The sequence below is a fragment of the Nomascus leucogenys genome, chromosome 5 (assembly GCF_006542625.1).
Source record: "Nomascus leucogenys isolate Asia chromosome 5, Asia_NLE_v1, whole genome shotgun sequence".
NCBI classification, from domain to species: Eukaryota; Metazoa; Chordata; class Mammalia; order Primates; family Hylobatidae; genus Nomascus; species Nomascus leucogenys.
Genome location: NC_044385.1, coordinates 48,089,337 through 48,112,531, shown reverse-complemented (window position 1 = coordinate 48,112,531; position 23,195 = coordinate 48,089,337). Strand labels below are relative to the sequence as shown.

General features: G+C 42.3%; 1 protein-coding gene and 1 pseudogene across 10 annotated transcripts in view; both read left to right on the top strand.

Moving 5' to 3' along the window:
• Positions 1–23,195, top strand: part of TATDN3 (TatD DNase domain containing 3) — a 41,598-nt gene that overhangs the window by 11,922 nt on the left and 6,481 nt on the right. For 4 of the 10 annotated variants that reach the window (XM_030813033.1, XM_030813035.1, XM_030813037.1 and 1 more), the window contains 5 exons: positions 608–717; positions 827–939; positions 3,894–4,006; positions 8,699–8,779; positions 11,472–13,084. In XM_030813033.1, coding sequence (XP_030668893.1) covers positions 608–717; positions 827–939; positions 3,894–4,006; positions 8,699–8,779; positions 11,472–11,609 — 555 coding nt within the window. In that variant the 3' untranslated portion in view covers positions 11,610–13,084. Of the gene's footprint in view, positions 1–607; positions 718–826; positions 940–3,893; positions 4,007–8,698; positions 8,780–11,403; positions 13,085–23,195 lie in introns of those variants that run through there. The other 6 variants (XM_003273061.3, XM_003273064.4, XR_004030103.1 and 3 more) reach the window with 5 other exon arrangements.
• LOC100592808 lies at positions 20,652–21,312 on the top strand (annotated as a pseudogene).

Sequence of the window (23,195 nt, the reverse complement as noted above, 5' to 3'; positions counted from 1 at the left end):
GAGCCAGACTCTGTCTCAACAAAACAAACAAAAAAAAGGAATATAAAATAACTCAATATTTTATATTGGCTGCATGTTTAAAATAATAATATTTGGGATATATCGGGTTAAAGCATATTATTAAGATTAATTTCACCTGTTTTTGTGAAAAAAATTTTTTTTTTTTTTGAGACGGAGTCTTGCTCTGTCGCCCAGGCTGGAGGGCAGTGGCGTGATCTCGGCTCACTGCAAGCTCTGCCTCCTGGGTTCACACCATTCTCCTGCCTCAGCCTCCTGAGTAGCTGGGACTACAGGCGTCCACCACCATGCCCGGCTAATTTTTTGTATTTTTAGTAGAGATGGGGTTTCACCGTGTTAGCCAGGATGGTCGCAATCTGCTGACCTTGTGATCCACCCGCCTCGGCCTCCCAAAGTGCTGGGATTACAGGCATGAGCCACTGCACCCGGCCTTTTGTGAATATTTTCAATGTGGCTACTAGAATTAATATTTTTATGTGGCTTGCTTTTGTGCCTCACATTATATTTCTATTGGATAGCATCAATCCAAAGATCTCTTTTGAGGTTCCTTAAACCTAAATATGTAATATCTTTTATTTTTCTGCTCTAGGTTGGGCTAGATTTCTCCCCCAGATTTGCTGGCACTGATGAACAGAAGGAAGAGCAAAGACAAGTCCTAATCAGACAGATCCAATTAGCCAAAAGACTAAATTTGCCTGTGTAGGTTAATTATTTTTCTATGTTAATAGCTATAGAGCAAATTAAATAATGATCAGAGTTATCCTGAAATGGAACTCTACATTTATTTTTCTCTGAACTACTTTAATAGATCAAAAACAATACTTTCAGAATGGTACTTAAAAGAAATATTGTTATCGTTAAACAGAAATGTGCACTCACGCTCTGCTGGAAGACCTACCATCAACCTTTTACAAGAGCAAGGTATTTCGTTTCCTGAGAAAAATAGGCCTAATGTTCAAGTTTGACAATTCCAGTTTATGTTCTCATAAAGCAAGCGATGTTTTAATCTGATTTCTTGAAGGGCGGGGGCAAGAAGTGAGGTGGAAATCATCTAAGATGATATTGCAGGTCAGGCTATTGTTTACAAGGTTTTCAGTGTAATGATGATATTTCCCAGGCCCAGATAGAGTAAATGAAAAGTTGAATACAATAATTTACGTCCCTTAATTTAAAAATTAGCAGCTTCATAAAAAACAAAGCAAAATTAGAAGCTCCAGTTTCATTTATTTATTTATTTATTTTATTTTTTTTTTTTTATTTTTTTTTTTTTTGAGACGGAGTCTCACTCTGTCGCCCAGGCTGGAATGCAGTGGCGCAATCTCGGCTCACTGCGACCTCTGCCTCCTGGGTTCAAGCAATTCTCCTGCCTCAACCTCCCATGTAGCTGAGATTCCAGGCACCCACTATCACATCCAGCTAATTTTTATATTTTTAGTAGAGCTGGGGTTTCGCCATGTTGGCCAGGCTGGTATCGAACTCCTGACCTCAAGTGATCTGCCTGCCTCAGCCTGCCAAAGTGCTGGGATTACAAGATGAGCCACTGTGCCCAGCCTATTTTATTTTTTGAGACACAGTCTTGCTTTGTTGCCCAGGCTGGAGTGCAGTCGTGCAATCTTGGCTCACTGCGACCTCCACCTCCTGGGTTCAAGCTATTCTTCTGCTTCAGCATCCCAAGTAGCTAACATTACAGGTGCGTGCCACCACACCCAGCTAATTTTTGTATTTTTAGTAGAGATGGGGTTTCACAATGTTGGCCAGGCTGGTCTTGAACTCCTGACCTCAGGTGATCGACCCGCCTTGGCCTCCCAAAATGCTGGGATTACAGGCGTGAGCCACTGTGCCCGGCCAGCAGCCCCAGTTTCTTAATCAGCTCAATCAGCTGATGAATGAGGAAAAGGTTAAAAAAAGAAGGGCAATCACATTGGGTCACTGTTTTTTTATGTTTTCTAGCTGCTGCTTCAGAAATGTAGAATTTACAGAAATGCAGAAATACAGATTTTGGCCATCATACATACACACACTCTTCTTTGCCAGTTGTTCCTAAAGTAAAATTACATCTTATAGCATTATTTTTCAACATTTTAAAGGTGCCATCTACAGTAAGAAATATCATTTATTTTGAGACTCATATTTACATAAAGAAAGCTAACAAAAGTTTAACAAGCAATCCACATATGTGTATGTATGTATAGGTATGTAAGTGTGTGTGCTACATACACACACACACACACACACACATACATATAAGCACTCACTGGTTGTGACCTAAGTTGGTTTCATAACTCACGGTCATAACCCTCTAATAGTCATTCATACCATTTGAAAAAACTCTGTCAAATAATAAAGTAAATGTAATTGCCTACAACTAGAAATCAGTGATAAATAGTTCTGGGGTCACTGAAAGCATGATTTTTATGCAGGCTGAGCAGCTACCCTTTAAGAACTGGGGATAGTTTTATGAAGCCCACTCTGACTATTGAATTTGTGTCACTTAGTTCCCCATTTCTTCTTTCACTAGCATTTTTGTTAAGATAATCCATTTGACTTTTTAAAAACCTCCTGTTAGAAACAATTAGCTCACAGACTTCTAGAAAAGGTCTGATGGTGCTGGTGCAGAAAATTTATATTTGTCTTTAAAATTGAATATTTCTCTCTCTCTCTCTCTTTTTTTTTTTTTTTTTTTTTTTTTTTTTTTTTTTTTTTTTTTTTGAGACTGGTTCTGACTCTGTTGCCCAGGCTAGATTGCAGTGGGGCGATCTCTGCTCACTGCAACCTCCACCTCCCGGGCTCAAAAGATCCTCCCACTTCAGCCCCACAAGTAGCTGGGACTATGGGTACACACCACCACACCCTGCTAATTTTTGTGTGTGTATTTTTAGTAGAAACTGGGTTTCACCATGTTGCCCAGGCTGGTCTCAAAGACCTGAGCTCACTCAAGAGGTCCTCCCACCTCAGCCTCCCAAAGTGCTGGAATTACAGACATGAGCCACTGTGCCTGGCCAACATTATTGAATATTTCAATTTTATTCTGAAGATTAAGAATTTATTCTCTCTCTCTCTCTCTCTCTCTCTGTCTATATATATATATGTATTTTTTTTTTTTTGAGATGGAGTCTCGCTCTGTCACCCAGGCTGGAGTACAGTGGCACAATTTTGGCTCACTGCAACCTCTGCCTCCCGGGTTCAAGTGATTCTCCTGCCTCAGCCTCCCAAGTAGCTGGGATTACAGGTGCCTGCCACTATGCCCAGCTAATTTTTTTGTATTTTTAGTAGAGATGGGGTTTCACCATGCTAGTCAGGCTTGTCTTGAACTTCTGACCTCAGGTGATCCACCAGCCTCCCAAAGTGCTGGGATTACAGATATGAGCCACTGCGCCCGGCCTATATATGTTTTTATTAGTTTATTTTTTGAGACAGAGTGTCACTCCGATGCCCAGCCTAGAGTGCAGTGGTACGATCACAGCTCACTGCAGCCTCAACATCTCAGACTCAGGTGATCCGCCCACCTTATCTTCCTGAGTAGCTGGGACTACAGGCCTGCACCACCATGCCCAGCTAAATTTTGTATTTTTTGTAGAGACGGGGTTTCACTATGTTGGCCAGGCTGGTTTTGAACTGCTGGGCTCAAGTGATCCGCCTGCCTTGGCCTCCCAAAGTTCTGGGATTACAAGTGTGAGCCACTGTGCCTGGCCTAAAATTTACTATATTTTTATTCCACTCTTTGAACACCATACATTTATCCACCCTTTAGAAGTTATAGAACCTCTTGTTTGTATCCTAGTGACCAACATTTACTTAAAATTTCAGACTTCTGTTGTTTAATTTGATTGATGGGAAATAAAATGGAATTCTGCCTTATCTTTCATTTTTGAAAGGTGCTGACAAGGTACTGCTGCATGCATTTGATGGTCGGCCATCTGTAGCCATGGAAGGAGTAAGAGCTGGGTACTTCTTCTCAATTCCCCCTTCTATCATAAGAAGTGGACAGGTAAATTTTTTCATTGAAACTCATCTAATACTTTATGAAATAAAATTTAAAACATGAGCTTTTCTTACATACTTGTGATACTATTCTAGTTACATTACAAAAATTAATCTTCGGTCTCTACCTCACATATATATAAAAATGAACTCAGAAATTGATCAAAGACTTAAATATAAAACCAAAATAAGGCCAGGCGCAGGGGCTCGCGCTTGTAATTCCAGCACTTTGGAAGGCTGAAGCGGGTGGATCATCTGAGGCCAGGAGTTTGAGACCAGCCTGACCAACGTGGTGAAACCCCGTCTCTACTAAAAATACAAAAATTAGCCGGGCGTGGTGGCGTGTGCTTGTAATCCCAGCTACTAGGGAGGGTGAGGCAGGAGAATCGCTTGAACCAGGAGGTGGAGGTTGCAGTGAGCCGAGATCAAGCCATTGCACTCTAGCCTGGTCAACAAGAGCGAAACTCCATCTCAAAAAAAGAAAACAAAAAACTAAAAATTCTTAGAGGAAAACAGGCCTTAATTTGTGTGACTCCTTGATTAGGCTGTGGCTTCTTAGTTAGGTCATTAAAATCATAAGCAACCAAAGAAAAAAACAAATTTATTGGGCATAATCAAAATTTAAAATTTTCACAATAAAAAATTTAAGACTTTTATAATTCAAAGCACCTTATCAAAAAAGTGAAAATACAACCCATAGAAAGATAAAAAATATTTTCAAGCCGTGTATCTGATAAGGGTCTAGTATCCAGAATATATAAAGCACCATTACAACTCAGTAAAAAGACAAATAACCTGATTAAAATATGTGCAAATTATTTAAATTAGATATTTCTCTAAAGAAAACATACAAATGGCCAATAAGCGTATAAAAAGACACTCAACCTCATTAGTCATTGTGGAAATAGAAATCAAAGATACAGTGAGAGATACCACTTTATACCACTAAGTTTGGAGTTCCTTAGAAACTTAATAAAATTACCATGTGACCCAGCAATTCCACCCCTAGGTAGATACCCAAAAGAGATTAAAACATATGTCTACACAAAAACGTGTACATAAATGTTTATAGCAGCATTATTCATAATAGCCAAAAAGTAGAAACAACCTAGATGTCTGTCAGCTGATGAATGGATAAATAAAATGTGCTATATCCATACAATGGAATATAAAGTCATAAAAAGGAATGAAGAGTAATAAAGTCATGAAAAGAAATGAAGTACTGAGTCATGCTACAGCATGGATGAACCTTGAAAACATTATACTAAGAGAAAGCGACCAGACAAAAAACCACATCTTGTGTTATTCCATTCATGTGAAATGTCCAGGTGAGGCAGATCTATAGACACAAAATAGATTAGTGGTTTCCAGGATTTTGAGGGGAAGGATAATAGGGAGTGACAGCTAATGGGTATGGGATTTCTTTTTAGGGTGATGAAAATATTCCAGAACTAGATAATGGTGATGATTGTACAATTTTGTGAATATAGCAAAAAACACTGAATTGTATACTTTCAAAGAGTGAATATTATGGTATGTGAATTATAGCTTTAAAAATTAAAAACTAGGCCGGGCGCAGTGGCTCACCCCTGTAATCCCAGCACTTTGGGAGGCCGAGGCGGACAGATCACAAGGTCAGCAGACTGAGACCATCCTGGCTAACATGATGTAAACCCCATCTCTACTAAAAATACAAAAAATTAGCCGGGCATGGTGGCGGGCGCCTGTAGTCCCAGCTACTCGGGAGGCTGAGGCAGGAGAATGGTGTGAACCCGGGAAGCGGACCTTGCAGTGAGCCGAGATTGTGCCACTGCACTCCAGCCTGGGCGACAGAGCAAGACTCCATCTCCAAAAAAAAAAGAAAATGCAGAAAATTAGCCGGGCCTGGTGGTGGGCGCCTGTAGTCCCTGCTACTTGGGAGTCGGAGGCAGGAGAATGGTGTGAACCTGGATGGTGGAGCCTGCAGTGAGCCGAGATCGCACCACTGCACTCCAGCCTGGGCGACAGAGCGAGACTCCATCTCAAAAAAAAAAAAAAAAAAGAAAAAAGAAAAAACCATCCACAACCCAATCTAAAATTGAAATTGGGCTGGGCACTGTGGCTCACACCTGTAATCCCAGCACTTTCGGAGGCCAAAGCAGGCAGTTCACCTGAGGTCAGGAGTTCAAAACCTGCCTGGCCAACATGGTGAGACCCCGTCTCTACTAAAAATTCAAAAATTAGCTGGGTGTGGTGGCGCATGCCTGTAATCCCAGCTACTCAGGAGGCTGAGGCAGGAGAATCACTTGAACCCAGGAGGCAGATGTTGCAGTGAGCCGAGATTGCGCTTCTGCACTCCAGCCTGGGTGACAGAGACTCCATCTCAAAAATAAATTAATTAATTAATAAAATAAAATTTAAATTGCATAAGAACCTTAGATTTGGGCCAGGCACGGTGGCTCATACTTGTAACCTCAGCACTTTGGGAGGCCAAGGCCTGTGGATCGCTTGAGCTCAAGAATTCGAGAACAGCCTAGGCAATATAGCAAAACCCTATCTCTACAAAACATATAAAAATTAGCTGAGTGAAGGCAGGGCGCAGTGACTCATGCCTGTAATCCCAGCACTTTGGGAGGCCGAGGTGGGTGGATCATGAGGTCAGGAGTTCGAGACCATCCTGGCTAACATGGTGAAACCCCATCTGTACTAAAAATACAAAAAATTAGCCGGGCGTGGTGGCGGGCGCCTGTAGTCCCAGCTACTCAGGAGGCTGAGGCAGGAGAATGGCGTGAACCCAGGAGGCAGAGCTTGCAGTGAGTCGAGATCATGCCACTGTACTCCAGCCTGGGCGACAGAGTGAGACTCCGTCTCAAAAAAAAAAAAAAAAAAAAAAAAATTAGCCAAGTGTGGTGGTGTGTGCCTATAGTCCCAACTACTTGGGAGGCTGAGGCAGGAGGATAGCTTCAGCCCAGGAGATGGAGGGTCCAGTGAGCCGAGTACGTGCCACTCCACTCCAACATGAGTGACAGAGCCAGACTGTGTCTCAAAAACAAACAAAACCCTTAGATTTATAAACATAAAGCTTTGAGTGCCTTAAAGTGGATGTTAGAAAGAAACACTGAATGTGATGAGGGTGGAGAAACAACAGAAATCACTTCCTTGTCAATGTCGGCATGTGATATCAGATGTTTGGATTTCTGCTTGCTGGGTATACCTCATTTTTGCTATGGTTACTATTCTTTGGTTTCCCTAGAAGCTTTGGATAATTTTTAGAAATTAGTGTTTACATTTTAACATAACTTTTAGTAGTGGAATTATGAGAACATCCAGTTAGCATTTATCAATTGAATTGTTTTTTTGAAGCAGAGCCTCACTCTGTCACCCAGGCTGGGGTGCAGTGTTGTGATCTTGTCTCACTGCAATCTCTGCCTCCCAGGTCCAAGTGATTCTCCTGCCTCAGCCTTCCAAGTAGCTGGGATTACAGGCGTGTACCACAATGCCTGGCTAATTTTTGTATTTTTTTTCCACTCTGTGGCTAGGCTGGAGTGCAGTGGTGCGATCTCAGCTCACTGCAACCTCTGCCTCCTGGGTTCAAGCGATTCTGCCTCAGCCTCCCAAGTAGCTGGGATTACAGGCGCCTGCCACCACGCCCGGCTAATTTTTGTATTTTTAGTAGAGATGGGGTTTCACCATGTTGGCCAGGCTGCTCTCGAACTCCCAACCTCAAGTGATCAGCCTGCCTTGGCCTCTCAAAGTGCTGGACAGGTATGAGCCATCACACCTGGCTAAATTTTTGTATTCTCAGTGGAGATGGGGTTTTATCATGTTGCCCAGGCTGGTCTCGAACTCCTGGTCTCAAGTGACCCACCCACCTCAGCCTCCCAAAGTACTGGGATTACAGGGGTGAGCTACCACAACTGGCCTATCAACTGAATAGTAAAAAATAATTTTTTTTTTTTGAGGCAGACTCTCACTCTGTTGCCCAGTCTGGAGTGCAGTGGCACGACCTTGCCTGGCTAATTTTTGTATTTGTATTTGTATTTTATTATTATTTTTTTTTTATTTTTTTGAGACGGAGTCTCGCCCTGTTGCTCAGTCTGGAGTGCAGTGGTGTGATCTCAGCTCACTGCAACCTTGCTTGGCTAATTTTTATATTTGTATTTTTATTTTATTACTATTTTTTTTTATTTTTTTTGAGACAGAGTCTCGCTCTGTTGCCCAGTCTGGAGTGCAGTGGTGTGATCTCGGCTCACTGCAACCTCCACCTCCCAGGTTCCAGTGATTCTTCTTCCTCAGCCTCCTGAGTAGCTGGGATTACAGGCGCCTGCCACCATGCCTGGCTAATTTTTGTATTTTCAGTAGAGATGGGGTTTCACCATGTTGGCCAGGCTACTCTTGAACTCCTGACCTTATGTTCTGCCTGCCTCGGCCTCCCAAAGTGCTGGGATTACAGGCATGAGCCACCGTGCCTGGCAATTTTTGTATTTTTAGTAGAGACGGGGTTTCACCATGTTGGTCAGGCTGGTCTTGAACTCCTGACCTCGTGATCCACCGCCTCAGCCTCCCAAAGTGCTGAGATTACAGGCTGAGCCACCGCGCCTGGCCTAAAGCATAAATTTTAAGTTATTGCAGAATAAAATGCATTATTAGCATGTCAATTTAATGCTCTTTATCTTTATTTCTCATGTTTTAAACTTACCTGCTTTCTCTTTTCTCTAAGAAGCAGAAACTTGTGAAACAATTGCCTTTAACTTCTATATGCTTAGAAACAGATTCACCTGCACTAGGACCAGAAAAACAGGTAAATGGTTTTCTAATTTCTATATTATTTAGATTGTATCTTTCATTTGAGCTCTTTTCAATTTAGCTGTGTTTCTCATTATAGTGTAAATACAGTGGAATCCTCATATACTGCCAGATTGAAGGCTTATATTAACTTTATTTCAGGTCTTTCTAAATATAACTGTTGTGCTCCAGAGAATATTATTTGATAATGAAGCATGTCCTAATGTATGTAATAATAAGAGTCAGACCAGTATAGTAAAAAGCACAGTGTCTGCAGTCAGAAAGTCAAATTCAAATCCTGTTATCTACCTAGTAGCTGACTTTGGGCAAGCTACTTAATCTCTCTGAAACTGCTTTTTCATTTATAAAATATGGGTAAAATAATAAATACATTAAAAAGATTATGGTGGGCTGGGCATGGTGGCTCACACCTATAATCCCAGCACTGTGGGAGGCCAAGGCAGGCAGATCACCTGAGGTCAGGAGTTCGAGACCAGCTTGACCAACATGGAGAAACCCCGTCTCTACTAAAAATACAAAAAAATTAGCTGGGCATGGTGGCACATGCGCCTGTAATCACAGCTACTCGGGAGGCTGAGGCAGGAGAATCGCTTGAACCCAGGAGGTGGAGGTTGCAGTGAGCCGAGATCGCGCCATTGCACCCCAGCCTGGGCAACAAAGAGCAAAACTCCATCTCAAAAAAAAAAGAAAAGATTACGGTAAGTATTACATGAAGTAATGTATGTGAAAGTACCTAGCAGTATCTGGTATACAGTAGGTACTCAATGAGTGTTCATTTTTCTTCTTTTAATTAGCATGTTATAATGAAGTTCTATTTCTTTCAATACAGGTATTGATACACTCATGGGTTTATTTATATGATCTTTGCTGTTTATATCTCTTTTTGTTATTGTAAGCCACAAAGAATCATATTTTAAATTTCACTCTCTTTCATATTGCTACTATTTTAAATTATAATTTTCTGAAAGTAAGCCACAGTATATGTTTTATTTGCTTTAGGCAGTACCTATTACAATGACCTCTCAATGTGCAGTTTAATAAGTGCCTTTGACTACCCATCAGATCTGTGTCTCTATGCCTGCCAAATTCAGAGAATTGGCACTCAAAATTTAGAGGTTTGGGAACAGTAGCAATTATTATCTGTTTATTCAGAAACTATGATTATATGTGACTGCAATGTGAATTTTACTAACTGATGTTCAATTAATGTTTATATTTTTCTTTTTATTTTCTTTTTTTTTTTTTTTTTTTTTGAGACAGGGTCTCACTCTGTCACCCAAGCTGTAGTGCAGTGGCGTGATCACAGCAACCTCGACTTTCTGGGTTCAGATGATTCTCCATCAGGCATGTGCTACCATGCCTGGCTAGTTGTTTTTGTTTTTGTTTTTGTTTTGTTTTTGAGACAGAGTCTTGCTCTGTCGCCCAGGCTGGAGTGCAGTGGCGCAATCTCAGCTCACTGCAACCTCCGCCTTCCGGATTTAAGCAGTTCTCCTGCCTCAGCCTCCCTAGTAGCTGGGATTACAGGCTTGTGCCACCATGCCCGGCTGATTTTTGTATTTTTAGTGCACATATATTTCATAAAAAGAGGATTAACTTGGACATATTATTTTATAACTGATCTTTATGTGGTAAACCTCTGTATATATATTTTTTTTTGTTAATTTTTTTTTTAATAGAGACAAGGTCTCACTATGTTGCCCAGGCTGGTCTCAAACTCCTAAGCTCAAGTGATCCTCCCACCTCGGCCCTCCTAAGTGCTAACATTACAGGTGTAAGCCACTGCACCTGGCTGAACCTCTGTATATATTAATAAACATACTTTTCTTCATCATGTTTAATAACTGCATAATATTCCAGTATGTGAGTTTACCATATTTAACTTGCTACTTGTCATCTAGATTGTATTATAAACAACATGATTACATAAATCTTTGTGCCCATTTTAAATTTTTTTAGGCTACATTACCAAAGTGTGTTTTTAAAATTTTAACAATAATGTTATTCTTCTGAACATTATCATCCTGAGTAGATACTTATTGATAATAACAATAATAATTTATTTCATCAAATCTAAATGCTACTGATTGTAGAGGCACCATTGTTTACCATTGTTTTATGACCATTAAGAAAGAGAAAACACTGCCAGTTATACTATGAAATACCACTGAATCTAAATGAAATATACTATATCAATTTCAGAGATGTTAAAATAGGGGAGGAAATGCATCTTAGAATCAGCGAAATACCAGTACATAATCTATTTCCTCTTTCCAATACATGTCGGCAATTCTTGAATCAAACTGTCATGTAGCCTGTGAGGTAGGCGGCCAAGCAGCAGAGCAGTGACCTTTTACAAGCATTCACCTAAGCAACAAACCAAAGGACAGTTAATCCATTAGTCAGGCAGGTTACCAAGTGTTCACTGTTTGCAGACTGCTTCATGTGCTAGGAGCTAGGGACTTCAATTGTAAATACCCCAGGGTTCTTTTCAAGAGCAGCACAGATTTACAATCAACATTGCAGCCACACCTCCATCCCAGCCCTCATCCCCACCTAAAAAGAAAAAAAAAAAAAGGAGCCTATCAGTTGTTTTTACCAACTCATTTTCTTCTGTTTTAGCTATAGTCTCCAAGGATCTGCTTCCCTTCAGTGTCATGTTTGACATGGTGTCTGCTGTCTTGTTTCAGGTACGGAATGAGCCCTGGAACATTTCTATTTCAGCAGAATATATTGCCCAGGTGAAAGGGATCTCAGTGGAAGAAGTTATAGAAGTGACAACACAGAATGCAGTAAAACTGTTTCCTAAGCTCCGACACTTGCTCTAGAAATAGCTTCAAAACCATCCATTACAAAATCGAATCAACTGCAGGGGGCAGCATTTGAAAAATAGAAATGTTCTGATGAAGAATCTGAACTGAAGAAGCTGTTCTATAGGGTTACGGAAGATTGTAATTATAGAGAAATATTTCTCTTAGAAATAAAACTGGCTTTGGATCCTGAAACCCTGGGTTCTGATTCTAGCCTTGTGCTGCTTTTCAATTAGCTGAGTTCTGGCAGGATATTGGGAAAATACTGCTGCTTCTTACATTGCCCTTTTATATAAAGCCACCACCTGAACTGAAACCATTGCTACTGGGAAGGGTGGCTCCCACAGGAAGAGTATAAGCACTACTGTGATGAGGATGGAGTAAGCTAAAGTATACCTTTTTTTTTTTTTTTATGGAATTTTGCTGTTGTTGCCCAGGCTGGAGTGCAATGGCACGATCTTGGCTCACCGCAACCTCCACTTCCCAGGTTCTAGCGAGCCTCCTCCCTCAGCTTCCCAAGTAGCTGGGATTACAGGTATGTGCCACCACGCCCAGCTAATTTTCTATTTTTAGTAGAGACAGGGTTTCTCCATGTTGGTCAGGCTGGTCTCAAACTCCCGACCTCAGGTGATCCGCCCGCCTTGGCCTCCCAAAGTGCTGGGATTACAGGCGTGAGCCACCGCACTGGCCTAAAGTGTGATCTTACCACCTATTTTTCTTCCCATAGGAGTTAGCCAGTGAAGGGAGAATGTCTGGTTTTCTATGCTATCAGAAATCTCTTTTCTAGGTTTGTAAAATTGAGCTTTTAGTACTTCGAATTATTTCTCTTCAAGATAAAAATGCATAAGATTTTTACACTGATCTTAAATTTTTGACTTATTTAAACAAACAATCGTTATTAAATACCAAGCCCAAAAGTTTAGTTAATACGCCAATTTTAAGTTCTGGTCTGAATTTTGTCAACATATTTAGAATGTAAATGGCATTATTAAAAATGTATCTGATTTCTCCGTGAACAGTAATATTTCGTATTTTTAAGTTTAAAAATGTTGGTGTAAGCCAGGCACAATGGCATTCACCTGTAGTGCCAGCCACTCAGGAGGCTGAGATGGGAGACCCTTTAAGCCCAAGTTTGAGTCAGGCCTGGGCAACATAGTGAGATGTGAGCACCTATCTCTAAAAAATAAATAAATAAAAATCTCAAAAAAATTAAAAGTCTCAGGTGTAAAAACAGTTCTGTAGATAGATGGTAGTGATGGTAGCACATCAATGTGAAGGTATTTAATGCCACTGAACTGTACACTTATAAAGAATTAAGATAATAAATTTTATGTTATGTGTATTTACTACATTTTTTTTTAAATCTTACATGTAGTTTAACAGGTGTGGTCAATATCAAAACTTAGGTATTTAATCTTGTTAAATTATATAAGCAGCAAATGCTGGAAAAAGTACCTGTCATAGAAAAAAATAAACTTCCTAAATCAAAGTGATTTTATGAAATGATCTTCAATAAATATTTTGAAATGAATTCATTTATGGAAGAATCAAAACTAGGTCAGATTGTCCAAACCAGACTAAGAAACTGAATAGGGTATTTTATGAGGTATTTAATGACTCATCAGCACCATTATAAATGAAATTCCTACATTTAACAGGAGATTATATTAAAACCAGACTTTTAAGCTCTCTTCCAACTCTGTATTTCTTTTCCCTATTTCCTACCTCCTGTACACATACCTTTGTCAGACTCTTACCGTTAAATCGTTTAAGGTTCAAGTTAAATTACTTCATCTTGCCTCATCACCCCAGCCAAACATGATCTTTGCTCTCTAAATTGTTTAGGCATTTTCTTCATGTATTCATCCATTTGTTTGTTTCAGTTATTAAGCCCCTCCTATAGGCTGCCCACTAGTCTAGGTTCCTAGGTTACAAAGATGAATAAGATACGATCTTTGCCCTCAGTTCACAATTTAATCAAGGAGATAGCCAAGTGGACAAATAATTTCATAGCAATGTGAGAAGTGCTATTGTTAGAGGAATCCCTGCTTACCAGGCCTCTGGTTTAATAAAACATGACTAGAGGCCGGGCACAATGGCTCACACTGTAATCCCAGCACTTTGGGAGGCTCAGACAGGCGGATTACTTGAGGTCAGGAGTTCAAGACCAGTCTGGCCAACATGGCAAATCCACATCTCTACTAAAATACAAAAAAATCATTCAGGCATGGTGGAACACACCTGTGATCCTAGCTGCTCAGGAGGCTGAGACACAAGAATCACTTGAACCCAGGAGGCTGAAGTGGCAGTGAGCCGAGATCGCACCACTGCACTCCAGCCTGGGTGACAGAGCAAGACTCTGTCCCCACCCCCCCACAGAAAAGAAAACATGGCTAGAGTGACCCCATCTTAAAGTGAGTAGCTAGGCACTCACAAGACAGTTATAATATTAATACTTATGGTCTGAAAATAGCCATAAGTATCATAATTACAAAATATTCACACCTATAATCCTAGCCCTTTGTGAGGCCAAGGCATGTGGATCACTTGAGGCCAGGAGCTTGAGACCAGCCTGGCTCACATGGCAAAACCCCATCTCTACTAAAATATTAATATTTTAAAAAGCTGGGTGTGGTGGCACATGCCTGTAATCCCAGCTACTCAGGAGGCTGAGGCATGAAAATCACTTGAACCTGGGAGGTGGCAGTTGCAGTGAGCCAAGATGGCGCCACTGCATTCCAGCCTGAGCAACAGTGAGACTCTGTCTCAAAAAAAAAAAAAAAAAATTATGGTCATGCAGGACATCTCCCACTATGCCTGCAGAATGTCCAGATGTCCTGAGTGCAGCCCACTTCACTCAAAGATGACATTAATGAGTAGGCTTAGTTTGAAGGATTAATGTCATTATAACACCAATAGCCTTGACCTTTAGTGAGCATATCTGCACATTCCAAGTTTAATCATAGCTCCTTATAGTTTCTTCTAAGTAGAGACACTACCCAAGGACACTGTGTTCCTCCTGCTTTCTGAGGACTCGCTACTCTCTAACAGGGTAGTTCCAGTAAACTTGCTTCCTTCACTGTGCTCTGTGACTCCCCTCCAATTCTTCCCTGTGCTAGACCCACGGACTGGCTCTTGGAGTCTCTTTTCCAGCAACACTATAGTAATGTAGAACAAAGTACTATAAACCAGTTCGTTGACACTTTCACATATTCCTTTTGACTATAGCTACCTGTGTATGTGTTTTCCATCTTTAGAAATTGCAGCCTTTTGAGAACAAACCAATTTTGGTTTGTTTTTCCATCTTCTACATAGTCTGAAACAAGGCCTGCAATGTGATATGCTCTCAAATTTTTTTTTTTTTTTTTTTTTTTGAGACAGAGTCTCACTCTGTCACCCAGGCTGGAGGGCAATGGTGCAATCTCGGCTCACTGCAACCTCTGCTTCCCGAGTTCAAGCGATTCTCCTGCCTCAGCCTCCCGAGTGGCTGCAATTACAGGTGCCCACCACCACAACCAGCTAATTTTTTTGTATTTTTAGTAGAGACGGGGTTTCACCATGTTATCCAGGCTGGTCTCGAACTCCTGACCTCGTGATCTGCCCTCCTCGGCCTCCCAAAGTGCTGGGATTACAGGTATGAGCCACTGCGCCTAGCCTCAAATATTTTTAAATAAGTGAGTGGAGGCAGTAAGTCTTAAACTGACTGAAATAGAGAAAAATATTTATCTTTCAATCTGCAATGGATATTGGATATTACATACCTTTCCACATTTTTTTTTAAATGAGTCCCACTCTGTCGCCCAGGCTGGAGTGCAGTGGCACGATCTCGGCTCACTGCAACCTCCACCTCCTGGGTTCAAGTGATTCTCCTGCCCCACCCTCCTGAGTAGCTGGGATTACAGGCACCCGCCACCACACCCGGCTTATTTTTTGTATTTTTAGTGGAGATAGGGTTTCACCATGTTGACCAGGCAGGTCTTGAACTCCTGATCTCAGGTGATCCACCTGCCTCAGCCTCCCAAAGTGCTGGGATTACAAGTGTGAGCCACCGAGCCCAGCCTCCTTTCCACAGTTTTTTGAGTAACATATTTTTCTCCTTTAACTTATAAATCTACTCAATACCATCCAGAGATTTCCTAATGTTGAACCATTCTGAAAAACAGGAATAAACTCTTTTGGCCTGGAACAAGTCTTTCTGCATTCTATAGGAACACCCTCTCCCCTCAACTGAAAGGCAAAAAGGGATCTGCCGCCTCCCTCCCCACACTGCCCCAGCATATGGTGACCTTCCTTACTAAAGGAAATGGTTCATATTCTAGCTCCTTTTTTTTTTTCTTTCTTTCTTTTTTTTTTTTTAATGTTTTTTTTAGGTTAGAGCAGAAGTTTAATAAGCAAAAGAAAGAAAGCTGTCTGGATGACAGAGGGGTCCCAGAAAGATGGGTTGCCCTCTTATTCTAGCTCTTGTCTTTATTTGAGTAAGAATCAGATGAAATTGTATTATTCTTTAAAGAATTGTTATCAGCTCTTTTCTTTCATTGTTTTGTAACTAAGAGTTCATTTAATCACTTTGCTGCTTGCTCTTTATCTCTGGTTCACTATTTTCCTGTCGTAATCCCCTCCGTACTTTGCTGTTGCGCATTTCCTTCCCCTCTCCAAGCCCGCCTTCTCAACTAAACGTAAAGAGGAGTCCTGTTTTTGCATGGTGAAGCTGCACTCATTCTTCAGAGTTTAATTTCTTGCTTTTGCCCTTTCTTGCCCTTTTGTGCTTTTGACCGAATACTTCAAAGCAGCATATGTAAATTTTCATTTCATTTATAGGATCTGAGTAACTTAGAAAGGGTTTGCAGAGACTGTTTTATGCTTGTTAGAGCTTAGCTTTTCAAGCATAGGCAAATCTCACTGTCCTTTACAAATTATGACAAAGTCAGTACTGATAATTACAGAGTCGGTCAAAAAGATAAAATGGAAAGAGATGAGATAATTCGAAGATTACCAGTGCTACAAGTTTAAACATAGGACTCTAAGCAAAAAATATCCTAATAGGACCTCCTGAAACCCTTCCTCTTTGGCTAATTCTGAAACACACGTATCTCCAAAAAAGATGACTTCTTTGGTGAGCATTCCTGTAATTCATGAAAATCTGTAGCATTTATGCCTTAGGTATTAAAAATGGTGCAAATAACTTCTCATTTCTCAGTTTAGTAGTTTAAGTTATACATATTGAGGCTAGGCACAGTGGCTCACGCCTGTAATCCCAGCACTTCAGGAGGCTGAGGCAGGTGGATCTCTTGAGGTCAGGAGTTCGAGACCAGACTGGCCAACATGGCGAAACCCTGCCTCTACTAAAAACACAGAAATTAGCTGATAGTGGTGGCATGCGCCTGTGGTCCCAGCTACTCAAGAGGCTGAAGGAGGAGAATCACTTCAACCCAGGAGGTGGAGGTTGCAGTGAGCTGAGATTGTGCCACTGCACTCCAGCCTGGGCAACAAGGTGAGATTCAGTCTCAAAAAAAAGTTGTACATGTTGAGAACCTTGCCTAGTATGTAAGAACAGAAAGTGTTAAGAGCCTAATGTGTGTACCAGACTTTTCTGTGGATTACTTCTGAGGCCCAAGTAATTTAACTAAATTGTATAAATCCTCACGGCTAATGTGTGATACATTTAGAACTATAATACCCTGACTTCCATCCCAGCACTGTTTTCCAGATATCAAATGCCTCCCAGTCTGCCATCTACATGAGCTTAAGTGACATCCTTCACAGGCCATCCTTAGAGTATTGCAAATCAGGAACTCTGAATTGGGGGGCTGGCCTCTGAGTGTAAAGCAATAACTGAGGGAAGCATTAGGGAGGGAGAAGGGATCTTGCGGTTCACATAGATGGACATTAGACATGTTTGTTGTTTTTGTTTTGTTTTGTTTTTGGTCATCCCATATGTGAGTTCCCTTTGTGTGGGGAATGCCTCACCTTATTAAGCGAACCTGCTTCCCACTATAGAAGTTAAAACTGCCAAGCAATCACTTTCCATCCTCTCTTGCAACCAGGACACTGATTTTAAAAAGCCAGGACTGAGCTTACTCCATGCTCACAAGTGTGGGTAGTATGACAGGGATTTTAATGGCAACGTTCTGAGCCCAGCTTGCAGAAGTTGGCAGTGTTAGCCACACAGTCTATGCCCAGTGTCTGTGGCAGTGGAGTCTCTATGGCTCTTGTACACTGGTGTGAGTTTGTTTTGTCATCCCTCCTGGAAATTTTACAAACTGTTCAATATCCTTCAGTAAATTCCTTTTCTGCTTAAATTAGCCAAATTTGGCTGGGCACAGTGGCTTGTGCCTATAATCCCAGCACTTTGGGGGGCCAAGGCGGGAGGATCACTTGAACCTAGGAGTTCAAGACCAGCCTGAGCAACATAGGGAGACTCGGTCTCTACAGAACATTTAAAAACTCGCCAGGCATGGTGGTGCATGCCTGTGTTCCCAGCTACTTGAGAGGCTGAGGTAGAAGGATCGTTTGGGCCCAGGAGGTCAAGGCTACAGTGAGCCATGATTGTGTCACTATACTCCAGCTTGGGTGACAGAGCAAGATTCTGTTAAAAATAATAATAATAATAATAATAAATTAGCCAAATTTTGTTTCTGATGCTTGCCTTTTTTTTTTTTTTTTTTTGCTTGAGACAGAGTCTTTCTCTGTCACCCATGCTGGAGTGCACTGGTGCGATCTTGGCTTACTGCAACCTCCACCTCCTGGGTTCGAGCAATTCTCCTGCCTCAGCCTCCTGAGTAGTTGGGATTACAGGTGCCCACCACCATGCCCAGCTAATTGTTGTGTTTTTAGTAGAGACGGGGTTTCTCCATGTTGGTCAGGCTGATCTCGAACACCTGGCCTCAGGTGATCCACCCGCCTCGGCCTCCCAAAGTGCTGGGATTACAGGTGTGAGCCACCACACCCAGTCATGATGCTTGCATTTTTTAAGAACCCTGTTTAATGAGAAAATCAATACCCTGAAGTAGCTGTCATCGAGAGACCCTTAGGAAAACAGGAAAGAAGAGAGGGAAATCTGGGATTGGTTATATAGCCTCCATAGGTCTCCAGGCAGCAAAATTCCAATTAATTTAAAGGATGAGGCACTGGAAGGCTATGGAAGATGCTGATCAAACTTGTAAAAGCATTTTAAGTTCTTATGGCAAGAAGGATATGTATTGACTTGGGGGCAACCAAGGGATACACTACAATGAACATTTTTTAATATTTTGGGTCTACTTTTCATATAATAAGTGAGAAAGCCCTCATTTTATGAGGCAGAACCCATCTTCCACCCTAGAGACTGAAAATACCAAATATTTACTTTCCCAGTGTTCCTCACTATTATGGCAAATACATGACTTAAGTTCCACCAATCAGAGGTACACAGCCCAGATTTTGAGTCAGAAGCCAGGAATATAAAGAAACCAACTGCATGGGACTTTGTGCCGGTGTGGGAAGTAGCAGCTGCACCCATTTTCAGAGGCAGTGGTGGCACTGATCCTAGTAGCTGTATCCAGTGTCCCAAGGCAGTGAGTCTTCATGGACCAGCCTTGTGACCTGATTTGGGGCACTGTTTCTAGCTCTATAACCTACATACCTGGTTTTTGGCCCTCTTGGAGATTATGTGAGCTACCTAATATATTTAATAAATTTGTATGCTTAAATTAGTCAAGGTTGGTTTCTGTTTCTTGAAACTAAACTCTGACTGATAGAGAAGGCAATCAGTCCACAAAACTCCACCATTCCCAAGACCAAAACTTACCTTCCTCTCTTTCACTCCCATCTGTCATGTATTTTGAGGCTTCTTTCCTGATTTTAAAATGTCAGGATAGGCAATAAGAACTTTGAATTTTCCAGGAATTGCTTAACCTCAACCCCAGAGATGGTCTTGAGCCATTAAACCCTTGGGGGTAGTTATGCCTTGCAATTCATCAATAGCCACAATGCACTGTTTATGTAATACTCCTGTCATTATAAAAAGCCCTTTTGTAGGGCCGGGCGCGGTGGCTCACGCTTGTAATCCCAGCACTTTGGGAGGCCGAGGCGGGCAGATCATGAGGTCAGGAGATCGAGACCACGGTGAAACCCCGTCTCTACTAAAAATACAAAAAAAAAAAATTAGCCGGGCGTGGTGGCGGGCGCCTGTAGTCCCAGCTACTTGGAGAGGCTGAAGCAGGAGAATGGCGTCAACCCGCGAGGCGGAGCTTGCAGTGAGCCGAGATCGCGCCACTGCACTCCAGCCTGGGTGACAGAGCGAGACTCCGTCTCAAAAAAAAAAAAAAAAAGCCCTTTTGTTGAGGCCAGGAGTGGTGGCTCATGCCTGTAATCCCAGCACTTTGGGAGGCTAAGGCGGGAGGATCACTTGAGATAAGAGTTCCAGACCAGCCTGGCCAAATGGTGAAACCCATCTCTACTAAAAATACAAAAAGTAGCCAGGCATGGTGGGTGTGCCTGTACTCCCAGCTACTCGGGAGGCTGAGGCACGAGAACCACTTGAATCCAGGAGGTGGGGGTTGAAGTAAGATGAGATCGAGCCACTGTACCCCAGCCTGGGTGACTGAGCAAGACTGTTTAAAAAAAAAAAAAAAAAAAACTCAGAAGAAAAGTCAGGAGTCAGGAATTAATTTGACCAGAAAGAATACACCCGTTGGAATCAAACAAAGGATCGAGTCTGTGAAATTGTAGCCCAAAACACCACACAAAACAAGTCCTAGGGGAACTTCTCCCCAATCCCCAAAGGTCACAAGAGATCTCCAATAACCCCATTTCCCAAGGTTCCCCTCTGGATTTGAGGTGTGTCACACAGCTACCTCTACCACCACAACAAAGCTTGTCAATGTAATACTGTCACCAAACAGAAATGTACTGGACTGACGAACACATATTATCAGGGAAGTCCATTTTAACAGGGGCCTTCTGAAATCAGTACCCTCCTATAGAAGGACTCTACATGCAAATATCATTAGAATCTGCTTCCTCTCACTTTCTTATCTGGGACCCAAATGGAACCATTTATTATTGATATAAGTTAAGAAGCCTAAAAACGATCACTGAAATATCTAGTTCCCTGTCTGTGCTAGGGCGGCACGTGGTCCACGCCAAGCAATAGAGATGCTCAGGCTGTGCCCTCAGGGACCAGATGGGAGACAGCAGCACCTGCGGGGACAGAGAAGCTCTTTGGGACAAGCTCTTTGGGAAGTGGAGCATTCATGATGTGCATGCAGATCAATGACATTTCCCTGCAGGATTACATTACAGTGAAGTATGCCAAGCACCTGCCTCACAGTGCAGGGCAGTATGCCACCAAATGCTTCCACAAAGCTCAGCGCCCCACTGTAGATTGCCTCACTCACTCCATGATGACGCACGGCCGCAACAACTGCAAGAAGCTCGTGACCTTGCGCGTTGCCAAGCATGCCTTCGAGACCATTCACCTGCTCACAGGAGAGGGCTCTCTGCAGGTCCTGGTGAGTGCCATCATCAACGGTGGTCCCCGGGAGGACTCCACACGCTTTGGGCGAGCTGAGCCTGGACCATGAGACGACAGGCTGTGGAAGTGTCCCCACTGTGCTGTGTGAATCAGGCCATCTGGCCGCTGTACACAGGCGCTCATGAGGCCCTTTGGGGCAGCCCCATGAAAAGAAAAGAAAAGAAGAGAGGAGAGGAGAGGAGAGGGAAAGAGAGAGAAAAGGAAGAGAGAGAGAGAGAAAGAAAAAGAAAGAAAGAAAAGAAAGAAGAAAAAAAGAAAGAGACAAGAAAGAAAAGAAAGAGAGAGAGAGAAAGAAAGAGAAAGAAAGATCTAAAACTGTTAATAAAATAGCAATTTAGTTTTTTGTGTGTGGGTTTTTTTTTGTTTTTTTTTTTTTTGAGATGGGGTCTCACTCCACAGAGCGACAATCCAGGCCGGAATGCGGTGGCGCCATCTTGGCTCACTGCAACCTCTACCTCCCTGGCCCAAGCCATCCTCCCACCTCAGCCTCCCAAGTAGCTGGGACCACAGGCACGAGCCACCATGCCTGGCTAATTTTTGTATTTTTGGTAGAGACAGGGTTTCGCCATGTTACCCAGGCTGGTCTTGAACTCCTGTGCTCCAGCTATCATCCCACCTCAGCCTCCCAAAGTGCTGGGATTACAGGCATGAGCCATTGCGGCCACACACAAAATTTGTTTTTTTATTTAAATATTATTAATTTATGTTAGGGACGGGGTCTCACTGTGTTGCCCAAGCTTGTCTTGAACTCCCGGCCTCAAGCAATCCTCCAGCCTCGGCCTCCCAAAGTGCTGGAATTACAGGCATGAGCCACCACACCTAGCCACAAATAGCAAATTTCTTACAATTCCTCCAGAATGCCAGTCAGCCTTGCTCTTTACTAAATTTCCCAGAAGCCTACCAAGGCTGCCCTATGGATTTCCTGAGCCACGTGGTAGAGCTGAGGATAATGGGTTTCATGTGGGGCCCCCTCTACTCCTCTCTGGTTCTCAAGGGCACGGGTAAGGCCAGAGTCCATCCACCCCAGTGGAATTCAGAGAGTGGGGAATTGGGAATCACGAGCATTGGCCTGAGTCTTTCAGATGCCAGAGAATCCCCCAGTATAAGGTAAAAGGTTATTTTGGGGGATAGCTTCTGTGATGGTTAATTTGATGTGTCAACTTTGTGAGGCTACATTACTCAGCTAGTTGGTTAAACATTATTCTAGATGTTTCTGTGAAGGTATATTGTAAATTAGATTAACGTTTAAATCAGTGGACTGTGAGTGAAGCACATTACCCTCTGTAAAGTGGGTTGGCTTCATCCAATCAGTCGAAGGCCTTAGAAATTGAAAAAGACTGACCTCCCCTAGCAAGAAGAAATTCCGCCAGCAGACTGCCTTTGGGCTTTGCAGGGAACCAGGGCAGAAAAGGAGGAAAGTGTCTGTGATTTAGTGCTACTGAGGAAACCCATGCATTGACAGATATGAAACACTCCTGGGATGGGGTAGAGAGCATGTGGACTTTCTGCCATATCAGGTAAGGTCAGAGTCCCAACAGATATATTGTCTTGTGACTTTTGAGTTTCTGATTTTAGCCTGAGACTGTTGTAGGGTGTATAGAGGAGGATAAAGTAGAAAATGCCTAAGGTGGTGTTAAAAATGCAAAATGCTTGTTCCCCAGTGCCACAAAGAAATAGCACTCCAACATAAATTTAATTTTCTCAGCAAGGCAATTTTTACTTTCTGCAGAAAGGGTGCCCCTCACAGATGGAACAATGGCAAGAGCACAACTGGACAGGGGAAGGGAAGGAGTTCTTATTCCTGATGCAGGTAGCCCCTACTGCTGTGTCATTCCCCTGTTGGCTAAGGTTGGACAGCACAGTCTAAGCTAATTCCGATTGGCTATTTTAAAAAGATCAGGAGTACGAGCCGGAGTGGCAGGGTGAGTAGTTTGGTGGGAAAGACGGTTAGGAACAGGTAACTAAAGGTGACTTAGGTCAGAGTGGATGACCAGGTGTGACTCAGGTCAGAGCAGGTGACTGGAATGAGTCAGGATGAAGCAGGTGACCAGGGGAACAGATATGAACTACTAATTGGGACTGGTGGGAAA